The sequence below is a fragment of the Polyodon spathula genome, chromosome 3 (assembly GCF_017654505.1).
Source record: "Polyodon spathula isolate WHYD16114869_AA chromosome 3, ASM1765450v1, whole genome shotgun sequence".
Classification (NCBI taxonomy): Eukaryota; Metazoa; Chordata; class Actinopteri; order Acipenseriformes; family Polyodontidae; genus Polyodon; species Polyodon spathula.
Genome location: NC_054536.1, coordinates 3,790,969 through 3,807,082, shown reverse-complemented (window position 1 = coordinate 3,807,082; position 16,114 = coordinate 3,790,969). Strand labels below are relative to the sequence as shown.

General features: G+C 40.2%; 1 protein-coding gene across 1 annotated transcript in view; it reads left to right on the top strand.

Moving 5' to 3' along the window:
* LOC121310439 (receptor-type tyrosine-protein phosphatase N2-like) overlaps positions 1–16,114 on the top strand; it is a 243,618-nt gene that overhangs the window by 14,604 nt on the left and 212,900 nt on the right. The window contains exon 2 of the mRNA XM_041243621.1: positions 13,293–13,343. Coding sequence (XP_041099555.1) covers positions 13,293–13,343 — 51 coding nt within the window. The remainder of the gene's footprint in view (positions 1–13,292; positions 13,344–16,114) is intronic.

The window sequence follows — 16,114 nt, the reverse complement described above, 5'->3', positions numbered from 1 at the left end:
CGTTTTTAAACCCGACACCTCTTTATGACAGACAAACATGTCCGGTTCAGCGAGGTGCTACTGTACGATTATGAAAAGAATTTTGGGGGTGAAGGTGGGGGCCACACTATAGAATCTGATGGGATTAAACTGCCTTTCATATTATATATATATATATATATATATATATATATATATATATATATATATATTATGTATGTATGTATGATATATGTATGGGAACGCACCTTGCCTGTATGAACGTTATTCTTCGGTCTCCCTCTGCTGCAGCAAACCACAACTCAACTCCCACTATTTATTTGAATAATGTCATGCGACACTCGCCATGTATGCTAGAGGTCTCCCTAAGAAGATGCAACAGATATTTCAATTAGTATATTGCGGCTCTTTTCATTAACATATTTTCTCTTGTTACATACGACAAAATGTATACCTTGTGAATTGTCGCACCGAAAATGCAAATTGCGGTATGCTTCTGCTGCGACTGGCCCATCTTAGTACATCTACCCCTAAAACTGCTCCTATCAGGTTTCTAACAGATCTTAGTGCATAACCTTGTTGCTGTTCTGTTTGATAATATATTCTAAGTGTGTTTGCCCCTTTGCACCCTACAGGGAAGATGATTGTCTAAAACATTCTTTTGCTCTTGCCCTGTCAATGTTAAGCACAGCTATCTCCTGCTCAGCTTAGCCCCTGCTGTATTATGTACCATTGCACAACAAAATGGGGTGATGGTAAGGAGCACAAAATAGGCAACAACAGTGATGCACTTGAATATGAATTAATCACTTCAAGGATTTCTGCCAGTGTATGTTTTTTCGCTATATGTTTTTGATGTATATTCCTCCCCTACATAAATAAAATCAACCAGCCCACTCCCGCTTGCCTGTAGAGGCAGGTTTTTGCAGTCACTCAGACTTTCAAAGCTGAAACACTATTTATAGCACAAACACCCAGAAGAAGATGGGAATTCTATAGATTGTTTTAAAAGTGAAAAGCACAATGTTGTTTGCAGTGAAAATAAGGGACTCCATTTCTTTGGATTTATTAGGTGAGTATTCCTCAGTCAGGATTCCTAATGGGGGGGTGGGGGGGCTTGAGCCAAGCAATGCAAACAACCCCTGCTCTACAGCATGCCCAGTCTCCAGAGGTAGCTGCAGCAGATCAAAGCAGGCTTAGATCCTGAACAATCCAGAATGCTCCTGTCTGTGTCAGCTGACAGCGTTGAATAAAAGATGCTTGTCTTCTTTGTCTAATGTGAAATTCAGTAAAGAAAGACCGCTCAGGGAAATGACTTCAGGATCATTCCGCCTTACAGTACATGTGTTTTCTTGTCTGTAATCGCATCCTGCTGTACCAGTATATATTTGAATGGCACAGTAGTAGACGGGTAATGACCAACAGTGATCCTGCGAGGGAGTTAAAGATTATCAGCCTGCTAGTAATTCTGTTACACAGAAATATGTTTTTTTCTTATACAGTTTTCATTTTGTAAAATGCTCCCTCAGTGTTATGCTCTATATTTATACATCAAATAATTGTGAAATATTGAAAACAATGAATTAGTGGACAGCCAGTTTTAGTGAGGTGGTGTACAGTATCTACTGTACAGTGTATTGTTGGCCTAACCACGATTAAAACATTATGAACAAGTTGAACAATCAAAAACATCTATATATTGTATTTTTTATACAGAAGAAATAGCAACAAAAAGAATATTCCATTTTTGGCGACAAATACATTTCAGAGGAACCTTCTCAGATTCTTTTCATTGTTCATCTAAATAAAAACATTCTCACAGGAAGCCGTGCACCTTTTTGCTTCTTTTCTCTTGCTTCTAATTACGCAAGCGTGCTGAGAAAAAAACAAACATCAGCGTCGAGCCAGGAAAGGGGCCATGCTGCTTACCAGCCGTCCCTGTTGCCATAGAGACGGTCATCTTTAATTCATACGTTGGCAGTTTAGTGGATCTGCTTGAGAAGATGCTGGGATTAGCATCACTTTCACATACAAGGAAACTTAATGAATGTTCTAGACTTTGCTCCTGCTGTACTTCACCGGCATTTCTATACCACAAGGTGTAATACTGTAATATGTATGAAAGCTGCATTTAACAAACGTATTTGTTGCTTGGGTAAATGTCACTAGTTGGAGATGGTTTACAGTAATGTGGATGCTGTATGTGAATGAATGCACAGTATATTTAGTTATTCTTGGAAACAATATGTCTCTTCCTAATGGAAATAATAATTGGGATCAATCTGATTGAGCTTGAGAGTGTTGGATTTAAATGCAGACACTGTTTGGACAATTAGAATAGGACCATTTGTTTATCAAGGAAAAGCACACATCTAACATCAGGTCTGTGCAGTGCGGTTCTGCAGATGGGTAACTACTACCCCTTTTCCATTGGTACACCCGAGCTGTGAAACTCTGGCTCACAACACATCTGAATGTGGCTTGGAGCCGAACAGGGTCAGAGACAGGGTTAGTGATTTTCAGCATTGCGTTGCTTTAGGCAGTACACTGGAGGAAGGGAAACAGCATGGCAGGCAGCGAGAAGCATTCTCTTTGCATAAAAATCAGCCATTGTTGCATCTCAGTGAAATTCAGTAGTATATGAAGAACGAAAACAAAGAAAAACATAACTTCTGGATCCTTCTGGATCCTTCGTTCTCAACTCTTCATACCGCATCATGTACATGCGACTCGATATGTTCATTGCGTGTGACATCAGCAGCGCGGCTCGGGCTCAGCAGTGGAAACACAAGCAGGCTCCTCCTAAGCCCCGGCGCGGCTCGGGTGTAGAGCGGAAAAGAGGTATCAGAACACTGTCTCTTGTGAGCCACAAGCATCCGACCTAACCTTGTGTGGTCATGGTGTAACACGTTATTTTGCACAGCAGGTAAGACTGAACGTTGTGTGTAAATTCAGACAGAATTATTGACAGCCGGGACACATTTCAAATTGAGCTGCTGGTGGGTTTTTTTTTCCCTCCTGCACTGCACAATGAGAACAAAAGGTCCCAGAGGTGAAATGAATGGCTGGATCCACTGTGCCAGTTATGTGTTTAAATGAAAGTCATTTTATAGTCCCGCAGCATTCTCCATGCACCCTTACTGAAAAAAAATACCACAGGCTTACTGGAGTAAGTGGCAATGCAGTCCATTGCAGAACCCTGCTGTTATAGCAGAGCACATCCCAGTGACGCTACTGCAAATGCATTGCTTATTATTTTCAGTGAAAACAACATCATACTACAGTACCTTATATTTCATAGCTTGTAAAACACATAATGGTGGTTCCAAGTTAACTTTTAATCCACATCATGCCGAATGATAAATTGAAGTAAATAATCCTGAACAAACAGGCCTGTCTGTTTATTGCTTTACTGACGTGTGATTGGTGACCAAGCAGCAGATACCCCTTGGAAAAAGGATGGGGGCAAAAAACATACAGTTTACATGCTATAAAAAATGCAATATTACACAAAATTGTTTAGGTGAATTACAATAAAAACAATTGAAATTGAATTACAGTACGTTGTTGTTGAGTTAAAGTTGACATTATTAACTGAGCTTGTGGACTGTCTGCTACTGTATCTTTGGCGAGATGCCAGCAATGGATTCTGTTTGCTGTCTTTTCTTCTCCCCCCTGCTGTCCGATGCAGATGCTTGTATTTGTTCTACTGATATACAGTCGGTAAGCCTGGCCCTGAGGTCAGTGTCACTTTCCTACAGAGCCTGTCCCTGAAACAGCAGGTGCTGCTGTCACACAGAAGGCACATGGTGACCTGGGGAGGGTGCTTTCTTCACTGGTAGGAGCAAGCCACAGTGGCCTTGCATGGGCTAAAGGTCTGAGCAAGGGCAGCTCAGTTCGTGTTGAAGCTTGTGAATTCTCAGAATTAGAGTACTGTAAAACAGGAAAGGCATTTCAGAATATTTCATGATTAAACATAATATTTATATAAGTAGGAAAAAATTGTGTTGTCACATTAAAAATTGATCATTTTCTCTAGGGTTATTGTACAACATATGTTCCTAAGTGTTTTAATGCTTACCGGAAAAATAGTAAATGCTAAATTGTAGAATATTTCATTTTTTATGTCCACCATCAGACCACCAGACCTGTGAAATGCCCTGTTCTTGTACTGGACAGAGCGACCTTTAGCAGAAATATTTCAGATCTTTGATGCAGCTGGTGTCTTTTTGGTTGAAGACATTTTAAATCGTGCAGCTCTTTGCAGTGTGTTCAATCATTTACCGGATGCAGTGTGTTCAATCATTTACCGGAAACCAGCTAAACTGGCTGGCAGGTTCATAAATGCAGTTCAACAGGTGGTGCGTCAATAAGGCAGATGTTTGCTGTATATTTACACTATTCTTTCAGAAACGGGAATTTTTACGAGGAACTACATATTACACGGCAATGGATACATTTTACAGAAGGCATGAAATCTGTGATAACGTGAGAAAAATAGAGCCTTAATTATAGTGGATTAGGGGATGGTTCATCAGTTGGATTTCACCAGAGAAAACTGTCTATTATGAAAAGGTCACGATGGGTGAGTAGGAATAGTGGCACAAACAGCGCATCTCGCTCTCCGAAACACAGCCTCATTCAGACAGTCCAAAGATAGCGGTAGTGCCTGATGAGTACGTAATGCAAAGCTGTATCGCTGGTATCCTTCACTTCAGAATCACATCAGGGTTTGAGAGGGGGAAGCGAAAGCTTTTCAAGAAGTACCAAGTACGACCTCGCAACAATGATTGCATTCACTTCATATCATTGCAGAGTGGCTATAAGGGCCCACACTGTGGATAAGTCAAGAATAATTAATGAACTAATATAGTTTGATGTTCCTTGGTGGCCCTGACCCAAGAACGACTGAGTAAATCATCTGAAGCAATAGAGGATATCTAACGTCCTGTTGTTGACTTGAGGATTAATATTCGACACATCACATCTACAGATGACAGCGATTCATGGTTTTGTTTATCGTGATTCTCTCTCCCTTCATTTCAAGCAAGGTCAATATTCTTTATTATCCCAGTGTAATCATATTTATATATTTATACAGCCGGTGAATACCTGTTTCTCATTTTGGAATCTATTTACTGTACAGGAGCACTCCTTCAAATCCAATAACAGAATGACTGGGGAGAGTGTACTGTTTAAGCAATAATGTCTGACACAGCCAAATACATGAAGACATTTTGAAAAAAGCTTTTATTGTATTCCGGACTGGATTGTTTAGGCTGCTTGAAATTTACGTTGTTGGCTTTTGAAATGAGTTTCTAGTTTCTAAAGTTCTGTATTTCTAGGTTTCATGTTAAATCAAAAGACATTCTGCTCCATATTTAGCTGCTGTTACATTAGCCATTAATGCAGCTTCATCAGCAGTCAGTGAGCCCATGAATCATCCTCGTAGCTAATTGTGTTAAATTGTATTGCCGTTTCTGTGGGATTGAACTTTGAGGTACATACCCCTCCTAATGTTCTCTTTAGACTGGAAACCAAAGCTGCCTTTCTCTAAGACCTAGCAGCTAACGTTTCTTCCTCTGTTTGCAGTATTTTTCCCTTTTTTTTCCTTATGTATCTGGCGAGTTGTATTTCGATGACTGGCATAGAAAGCTTAATATTCCCATGATGTAAAATGAACGAGAAAGCCTCAGGGGTACCACATTGTTTCTCATATTAGCACTTAGTGTTACATCTACTGAAGGAAATAGCTATACCTTCAATGTAAGTGTACCTTCAATGTACATATTTGAATGTTTCAGATATTTCATGTAATTTGTAGTAAATCGGATGCCTCTTATAATTTAAAATATTCCCGCTATACTTATTATATGTACAAAAAGACAAGAATGTAGAAAAATGAAATCAGCTATCTCTGTTACATGTGATATTCACATAGTCAGAGTTATTAAACAAATAATCAATATGGGTTATTGTATTTTTGAATGGCGCTGACACAGCCTCTAATACATTACTCTGCTGTTAACCTGCTGAGCACGCTGATACAGTTTTGGACTTTAAAAGTAAATGTGAATCCAATAGCAAAACCAGGACGATTTAACAACTGTGCTGTTTCCGACTGGGACAAAGAAAAATTGGTCTGAAAAGTGGTACAGTCCCAACTGGAGCAAACATTTAGTAAATCTGTCCCTTTATCTTTTCATGAAGTCAGAAACAGAAGCCTCCTTTTAGCCTGTCCTTTGTGCATCACCAGAGATCAAAACGCTTTGATAAAACAAACAGACTGATAAATCAATACCATCAGGTCTGCCTCGTGGGTGAAATGGATTTGCATATCTGTAGTTTTAACAGCTTAGCTCTGACAAATATTATAAAAGTGAGCTGTTCAATTATTTAGCAGTTGACGTCAGCAGTACTCACTGCTTTATCTTTACTGTAAGATGTTAATTAGAATTTGTTTTGTAGCTTGAAGGTACATAATCCAAGGATTCATTACTTGAGTGCTGGATGAAAAAAAAATATATAACAAATGAGAGTGCTGGCAAGCTGGCATACAGCCTAGGTGGTGGCTGTCATGGAAAGAGCTGACTCAACGTACAGTTACAATTAAAAAAGCAGATTGCCAGGGAACATTGAATTTAAACCTGGCTCTGGTGAAACTGGTTGCATCCACTGTTCTTCACAATAAACTCGATACAGAACAGTATTTATTAAGGCTTACACAACAAATACTACATTACATATATTTTCATTACATCCTTGGTCTTTGGCCTTGCCCTTCGAGGTACCCCTGCCCATAATTGAGTTTGCTGATAGTGGAGAGGCTGACTGTAGGAAAGCCATGGGCAGAGGGGCAGGATAGCTGCTCTTCTCTGTTACACGAAATGGGAAAACAGGTAGTGGCTGGGGAGGCGAACTCTGACACACAACGAGACGAATGGATTGAGGTAAGATACAAAGCCCCTTCTAGCTGATCATTGGACAGGTTGGTTATATGACGAGTGAGATACTAGCCATTTGGCCGATGAATGTTCTGGTAATGAGGGTGCAAAATATGCCTGGTGTTTATGATTTTAAGCTGTCTTAAAAGTGGCTTCCCTGCCTGAACCACCGCTTTGCAGAATTTCCCCCTGGCCAATTAGTTTCAAGAGAGGGCTCTTGTGCTTGCACCCTGCTTGCTTTGATTCCACAGACAGAGCTTGTATACTGTAGCTGTGATGCATCAGAGACCCTTCATCACGGGATGCAGAGGTACAAGGAGGCCTTTGTATCTGAATATAAATCTCAATGGGTCTGTCATTTAGCATTACTGATCTCCTGAGCAGAAATGCATGGCCTCAGTTTTAAAAAGGCAAGAAAATGAAAACCCTTTTGATCCCAAGAAAAGGTCGTGAGGTGAAATGTGAAGTGCTGAATCTTTCAGAAACAGGAACTGTTATTTTGTCAAACAAACTGTATGGGTCACATTCTCAATACAATATTTGTTTTAAGAAGCTAGCTGTGTGTCTCAGGTATGAGCTGATGAATACAGCTTAAAAGAAGCCAACAGCAATCGAGAATAATGTCTTAAATATATCAATAATAACTTCCCTGAAAGCTTAAACTTGTTGTCCCAGGCACTGGTAGCTGCCCGATCCGCTTCGGCAGCATGGGGAATTCAGGCTTACATCCAAGTGAGGAATTTCAGTTGACTAGCAAATGTCAGAGACTGTCCATTTATACAAAAATCAATTAATTATCCAGGCCTTTTATATAATATAAACACCTTTCATAGTGGACCACCATCACAAAGTGCTTTACAAGATACGAGACTAGCGTATGTGAAGTATGCATCAGTTGCAGAGTCACTTACAACAACATCTCACCCGAAGACGGAGCACAAGGAGGTTAAGTGACTTGTTCAGGGTCACACAGTGAGTCAGTGGCTGAGAATATATATGCATTCACAAGGCACACATGAAATCATTTCAAATAGCCTCCTGTATACTGAAGAAGTCATTTCACATAGTCTCCTATATATTGGTTTTATACAAAAGGACAATAATGCGCACTCGACACATTTTGCAATATTTATTGAAGGCTGCCATAAAGGACTGTGCTATATTAGGAACACACTGATCAGATAAGGGTCTGGAAGGATTCCATTAAGCCAGAGGCAATGCTATGCTATTGCAGGTCTAGAAATTAGCAGTTATGTAACTAAAGTGTTCATTTATTGTTGGCTGGCTGTTTGATTTGCGTCCTGAATTATAGGTTGCTTGCAGGAGGAAGGCACACCTTTGTATATTTGCATTATATCCGTGGAGGATTCCAAAACAGCTCGGCAGCCTCTTGAGAATGCCCAGTGTTATTGCAAGAGCATTAATGTTATTGCATTAAAATGACAGGAGAAACGCTCAGAGACCTATTGCAAAGATTTAAATTGAGTTAGGCCATAAAGCAGTGTAAGCTCTTGTTTTATATTGCACTGCTTGATATCCTAACCTATATGACAGTACCAGAGGTAACGACTGAATGGGACTGGTATCATCATAAAGCCTTGGGTTTTAACAAATCCCTATTTTTGATTCCTTTTACTCAGACACGTTGCTGTTAAAACAGGTAAAGAGACTCAGTAGTGGCACTAAGCATGGTTTCTGACCTGCCTGGCTCCCAGATGTACAGAGCAAGTTGAAAAGCAGAGACGGGCGCAGCCCTGTTCATCCCTGTTTCAAATGGGTTAGTTCCATCCATCCAGACCCTGAAGTAGTTGATTACTATATATCATTTTACCAGTTAAACCTGTGGTGGAATGGACACCCCTGATCTTGGCTCTATCCATACTTGTACATTGCATTACTTTATGTCCTGCCTTAAACATAAATAGACAGAAACATGACATCTTTAATAATAAAGCTATGACACATAAGCCACAGACTCAGCAGGTTTCTCAAACTTAAAAGTGTGACAAGGTGAACTAGTTTAAAGTCATGTTCTTGAGCAGATTTATCTACAGCTGTTTTTGCAACAGCCAGACTGTCCACATCCTAGCAGAAATATGGACTTGTACAGCCCTTTAACATATGGTTTTGAAATCCTTCATTAATTTTTACTGCTTGTCTCAGCTGTTTTTATAACCTTTTATAACTTGTGCTTATTTATCCATGCAGAATAGTTATATTTATTAATAATGTTAAATGAAATCACACAGTAACACACAGTAACAAGCTGTTCTGAGCAATGGATGTTAAATGTATTTTCTGTTCAGTCTGTGCTCTACCCAATATTGCAAGTTACAACACTGGTATTCGGTCTACCACTGAGATTCTCAAGCTAGTGTCCGGGCACCCTGGTGGGGTTGTGTGGGGTGGGGGGGAGGGATAGGGGGGGCTGCAGAAAGGTGCAAAACAACCACCTCGCAATCAGACCAATTCAATTTTTCCAACTATACTCAACCTACTCCAGTGATCTTATCTGGTTCCTTTTCTGTGGGTGGGTTTGCAAGGATATTTGTTTTCTAGTATAGTAACTGGCTTCACACACAAGATTGCAGGTCATCACTGTTCATGTAACAAGGCTTGTTACTGTACATTAGTCTCAATTCACCCTTCTCCTCTGAGCATCGTTCTTGCCTAAGCTCTCGTTCTGTCTCCGCGACTGAGCTGAACTGAGACCTGCTTAACAAACTAAAGGGTTCCATTTATTAAAAACAGGTGCACTGGATAGGTCTTAAATGGATCCTAAGAAATACTGGGGTTCACCACATACAGTACTTTTCACTCATTGGCACCATTGTAAATAATTACTGGGTAAGAGTTCTTAACATAATATACAGTCTTCGATACCAAAAGAAAAGGGTCCATTGGCGGAGCAGATAGACGAAGCTTTATATTACTCAAGTCAATGAGTTCTGGACATGGTCACATTCCTACTTAGTGCTGGGTAGCTCCACTCACTTGGGATCCTGCTCAGGTTATCATTTTAGCGTGAAATGTTGTGAGTTCATGCAAGCAATGGCACAAAAAGTGAGTCTATATTTATTTGATTAAATTAACACATCATCTTATGCATGCTGCTTAAAAGAGTGGCTCATCATTCCCTGTGTGATTTTCAGACTGCTCCTATAGGAGGTCCAGTGCTATGTACACAAATACTCCACTGTGCCACTTAGGCACATCCGTTGTATGGACTTAAAAATGAAGCTCATTCACCGAAAGACACTGAAAGAGTGAAAGTCAGGGCCCATACTGTGAATTACAGTACTGTGAGAATGCATGTGAAATACAGTGCTGAGAGAATGCATGTGAAGTACAGCACCGAGAGAATGCATGTGAAGTACAGTGCTGACAGAATGCATGTGAAGTACAGTACTGAGAATGCATGTGAAGTACAGTGCTGAGAGAATGCGTGTGAAGTACAGTACCGAGAGAATGCATGTGAAGTACAGTACTGAGAGAATGCATGTGAAGTACAGTGCTGAGAATGCATGTGAAGTACAGTACTGAGAGAATGCATGTGAAGTACAGTGCTGACAGAATGCATGTGAAGTACAGTACTGAGAATGCATGTGAAGTACAGTACTGAGAGAATGCATGTGAAGTACAGTACTGAGAGAATGCATGTGAAGTACAGTGCTGACAGAATGCATGTGAAGTACAGTACTGAGAATGCATGTGAAGTACAGTGCTGAGAGAATGCATGTGAAGTACAGTACTGAGAGAAAGCATGTGAAGTACAGTACTGAGAGAATGCATGTGAAGTACAGTACTGAGAGAATGCATGTGAAGTACAGTACTGAGAATGCATGTGAAGTACAGTGCTGAGAGAATGCATGTGAAGTACAGTACTGAGAGAATGCATGTGAAGTACAGTATTGAGAGAATGCATGTGAAGTACAGTACTGAGAGAATGCATGTGAAGTACAGTGCTGAGAGAATGCATGTGAAGTACAGTACTGAGAGAATGCATGTGAAGTACAGTGCTGAGAGAATGCATGTGAAGTACAGTACTGAGAAATGCATGTGAAGTACAGTGCTGAGAGAATGCATGTGAAGTACAGTACTGAGAGAATGCATGTGAAGTACAGTACTGAGAGAATGCATGTGAAGTACAGTACTGAGAGAATGCATGTGAAGTACAGTACTGAGAGAATGCATGTGAAGTACAGTGCTGACAGAATGCATGTGAAGTACAGTACTGAGAATGCATGTGAAGTACAGTGCTGAGAGAATGCATGTGAAGTACAGTACTGAGAGAATGCATGTGAAGTACAGTGCTGAGAGAATGCATGTGAAGTACAGTGCTGAGAGAATGCATGTGAAGTACAGTACTGAGAGAATGCATGTGAAGTACAGTGCTGAGAGAATGCATGTGAAGTACAGTACTGAGAGAATGCATGTGAAGTACAGTACTGAGAGAATGCATGTGAAGTACAGTACTGAGAGAATGCATGTGAAGTACAGTACTGAGAGAATGCATGTTAAGTACAGTACTGAGAGAATGCATGTGAAGTACAGTACTGAGAGAATGCATGTGAAGTACAGTACTGAGAGAATGCATGTGAAGTACAGTACTGAGAGAATGCATGTGAAGTACAGTGCTGAGAGAATGCATGTGAAGTACAGTACCGAGAGAATGCATGTGAAGTACAGTGCTGACAGAATGCATGTGAAGTACAGTACTGAGAATGCATGTGAAGTACAGTGCTGAGAGAATGCATGTGAAGTACAGTACTGAGAGAATGCATGTGAAGTACAGTACTGAGAGAATGCATGTGAAGTACAGTACTGAGAGAAAGCATGTGAAGTACAGTGCTGAGAGAATGCATGTGAAGTACAGTGCTGACAGAATGCATGTGAAGTACAGTACTGAGAATGCATGTGAAGTACAGTGCTGAGAGAATGCGTGTGAAGTACAGTACCGAGAGAATGCATGTGAAGTACAGTGCTGACAGAATGCATGTGAAGTACAGTACTGAGAATGCATGTGAAGTACAGTACTGAGAAATGCATGTGAAGTACAGTGCTGAGAGAATGCATGTGAAGTACAGTACAGAGAGAATGCATGTGAAGTACAGTGCTGAGAGAATGCGTGTGAAGTACAGTACCGAGAGAATGCATGTGAAGTACAGTGCTGACAGAATGCATGTGAAGTACAGTACTGAGAATGCATGTGAAGTACAGTGCTGAGAGAATGCATGTGAAGTACAGTGCTGAGACAGAATGCATGTGAAGTACAGTACTGAGAATGCATGTGAAGTACAGTGGTGAGAGAATGCATGTGAAATACAGTACTGAGAATGCATGTGAAGTACAGTGCTGAGAGAATGCGTGTGAAGTACAGTACCGAGAGAATGCATGTGAAGTACAGTGCTGACAGAATGCATGTGAAGTACAGTACTGAGAGTGCATGTGAAGTACAGTGCTGACAGAATGTGTGTGAAGTACAGTACTGAGAATGCATGTGAAGTACAGTGCTGAGAGAATGCATGTGAAGTACAGTACTGAGAGAATGCATGTGAAGTACAGTACTGAGAATGCATGTGAAGTACAGTACTGAGAGAATGCATGTGAAGTACAGTACTGAGAGAATGCATGTGAAGTACAGTACTGAGAGAATGCATGTGAAGTACAGTGCTGAGAATGCATGTGAAGTACAGTACTGAGAGAATGCATGTGAAGTACAGTGCTGAGAGAATGCATGTGAAGTACAGTACTGAGAGAATGCATGTTAAGTACAGTACTGAGAATGTATGTGAAGTACAGTATTGTGAGAATGCATGTGAAGTACAGTATTGTGAGAATGCATGTGAAGTACAGTGCTGAGAGAATGCATGTGAAGTACAGTACTGAGAATGCATATGAAGTGCAGTACTAAGAGAATGCATGTGAAGTACAGTATTGTGAGAATGCATGTGAAGTACAGTACCGTGAGAATGCATGTGAAGTACAGTACTGAGAATGCATGTGAAGTGCAGTACTAAGAGAATGCATGTAAAGTACAGTACTGTGAGAATGCATGTGAAGGCTGTTTTCCTGGTGGAGCGGTTCTGTAGTATTATAATGGTAAAAAATGACTTAGGGATAACAAGGAAAATTCAGTTTGCTGTAAACATACCCTTATGCTCAATCTCATCAGCAGTCATTGCTATGAAAAGATGATGAACAGTGTCCCAGCCTCATAAGAAAACGAGGGGTATCTCAAACCTGCGCAAGAAAAGCATTGACAGGACCTTCCCTAGAACGCTGCCTGTTCTTTATCCACATTGCTTGAGTGTGGGTCTCCTTGTGTTCACCTGTTCTGACCATAGATCTCATTTCCTTTGTTCGCAGGTTGCTTGTTTGAGGATGAGCTGTGCACACCCTATGAGATCTGTGTAGATGGTAAGTAAGGTCACATTTTTTGAATTTGGTATTATTATACCATTGGAACATAACTTTTTGTTGTAATTAAAAAGGCATTTTTTTAAATTATCTTCTTGTAATGTTGCCAATATTTTTTACACTTAACTGTATTAGCATAATGATGCAGACTTTTACATTCTAAAGCAGTTCAAGCCATAGCATTCTCGCTGTCTACCTGGCCTTGCACCAGAGATCAGTGTTGCTCTGTTAAATAGCTCTTGGAAGTTAGAAGATCATGTGTACCTAACCTCTCGGATGAAAGAAACTGAGGTACCAGTTCTTATTTGTTCTAGTAATATATCTCTGTAGCAGGATAGCACTGTGGCCAAAGATGTTACCATCAGAAAGGGAGACTCAGAGACAGGGAACTGCAGTGAAGCACTGTGGCCCAAGACATTACAGTTAGGAAGGGAGACTCAGAGACAGGGAACTGCAGTGACGCGCTGTGGCCCAAGACATTACAGTCAGAAAGGGAGACTCAGAGACAGGGAACAGCAGTGAAGCGCTGTGGCCCAAGACATTAGAGTTAGGAAGGGAGACTCAGAGACAGGGAACTGCAGTGAAGCGCTGTGGCCCAAGACATTACAGTTAGGAAGGGAGACTCAGAGACAGGGAACTGCAGTGAAAATGCTATGGCGCACATTTATTTACAAGCAAACAATAAAGCAAAACAAAGAAACAAAGGTTTCCACTTGCTGTCCACTAAACACAGGATTGTTGGCAGGGATGTATTTAATCCCATTCCTGTCAAACTTACATTCACGAATAACACTATTTACAATGGTAGGGCTGCCACAATCCTCTTCAGTCACTGCGTGCATAATTGTGCCACATTAAGTTTCCTGTCTGTGTTTCTATTATATAATGCATATAGTTTTTTCAGGGCAGCGTCTTGAAGTCAATAGAGTTCACACAAACTGCTTTAAAATTCAAAAAATTTAATTAAAAAAAAAAAAAAACCTGACGAAATTGTCAATTGCTCTCTTTTCATTTCAACAGACTGTTCAAGTTTGAATAATCAGAGTAGATTGGCATAGCCTTGTGTGAACTGAACTAAAAGAGACAAGGGTTAATCATGGCAGAATGAGCAGTGAGCTACTCAAGAGGTTAACCTGTTACATTAGACAATGTGACTGAAATCCTGCACTGTAGTTAATAAAACCTTCCCTTCCTGCATGGTTGTTTGCTGGTTTCCCCTTCCCTTCCTGCATGGTTGTTTGCTGGTCTCCCCTGACTAATTAATCTGGTTACTCATTTCCTCTGTATGAATTGCCTTTCCTTCTGCCCTTCTCGCGTCTATTGTGAAACTGTGTTTGAAAGTCGGATGAAATAAATTTCGTCCTTGAGGTGCTTTGAGCAATGTGCTGCCATTCTTATAATTAGAACACATGTGCAGATTGTTCCTTGTGTTTTCTTGTTTATAGAAAATGTCTTAAAAGCCCGCTTGTGGGCTTGGCATTATAATAGATGTTGATGTCTTGCTGAGAAGCTGTTTTGAAAGTACAGCACTCTAGAAATATTATTTTTAATAGCCGATGGTTATTGGTTTTAGGAACTGGAAAATTGTTTTTGTGTAAAGGCTTTAAAATAAATAAATAAACTTCTCTTTTTTAATTTCTTTTTTTATGTATTACATCAGAAAAACATAACGGTGTGGATCTGGACACTTTCCAAATGTAATATTTCATGTCATATGAAGTGTTTTTTTAATATCACGTCCAACAATGACAATGAGTCAGTATCACTCCCAGTGTGTCTGCCCTTAGCATCCTGCAGTCTCCTCAGGCTCCTGATGAGAAGCTGAACCCTGCCTAGAGGCAGTCGCTGCTAATCCTGCACAGGGCAGGCAAGCTTCTGTGCTGTAGGCTCGGTGGCTGCACAGTAACCTGGGAAATGTTCCATACGAGTTCAGCTGTGGACAGTTCTCCTAAACAGGTCTATTATAGAATGCTCTGCCTCCTTCTGTCAGGGAAGCTGGGACTCTTACTATTTTTAAATCCAGATTGAAAACCTATTTTTACAAAAAAAGCTTTTTTTTTATCTTAGTTTTCCTACTTTACAATTTAAAACTGCATGTTATTGTTTTGTCTTTTTTATTCCAATGTGATTAATGCTTTTATAATTCCTTTTTAATTGTTCTAGTTTTACAAACTGGCTTTTTTATCTTAGTTTTTCTAATTTTACAATTGAAACCACATGTTGTATCTCTTTTTTATTTCTGTTTTATTACATTCTTTAATTGACTGTGTTTAATTTAATGGTTTATTTGTAATTTTTGTGTGTGTGTAAGGCCAGTTTCAGACGGATGCGCTAGAGGCGTGCTGAACTCAATTCAAGCACAAAAGTTTGACTAAGTCCGAATTAAGTACATGAGTAGAGCGCTGCCTGAAACAATGAAATTCACCGTGATGCTCTTTTGACGCTGGCACGCCTTCCTGTGCCGCTCTGAGCGGCTCTGGTGCACCTTGGTTTCATAAGGAGCTCCAGCGACGAACTGAACTAAGCTGCACTTAATGCTAATGTACACAAATGATATGCTAAACAGTGTCATGTATCCCACAATGCTAATCAATCATGGCAGAGCCCACGGAGGAGAAGCCAGCCAGGGGCCGTATTCTTGAAAACTTAAGAGAGTTCAGAAGATTGTTTTTAAGTTCAATTCTTAAATTTCTCTTCCGATCGTCCTAAGTTTTTTCTTAAGAACTTCTTAAATATTGCCTTAAAAAAAGAAATTCTGAATAATATATGCC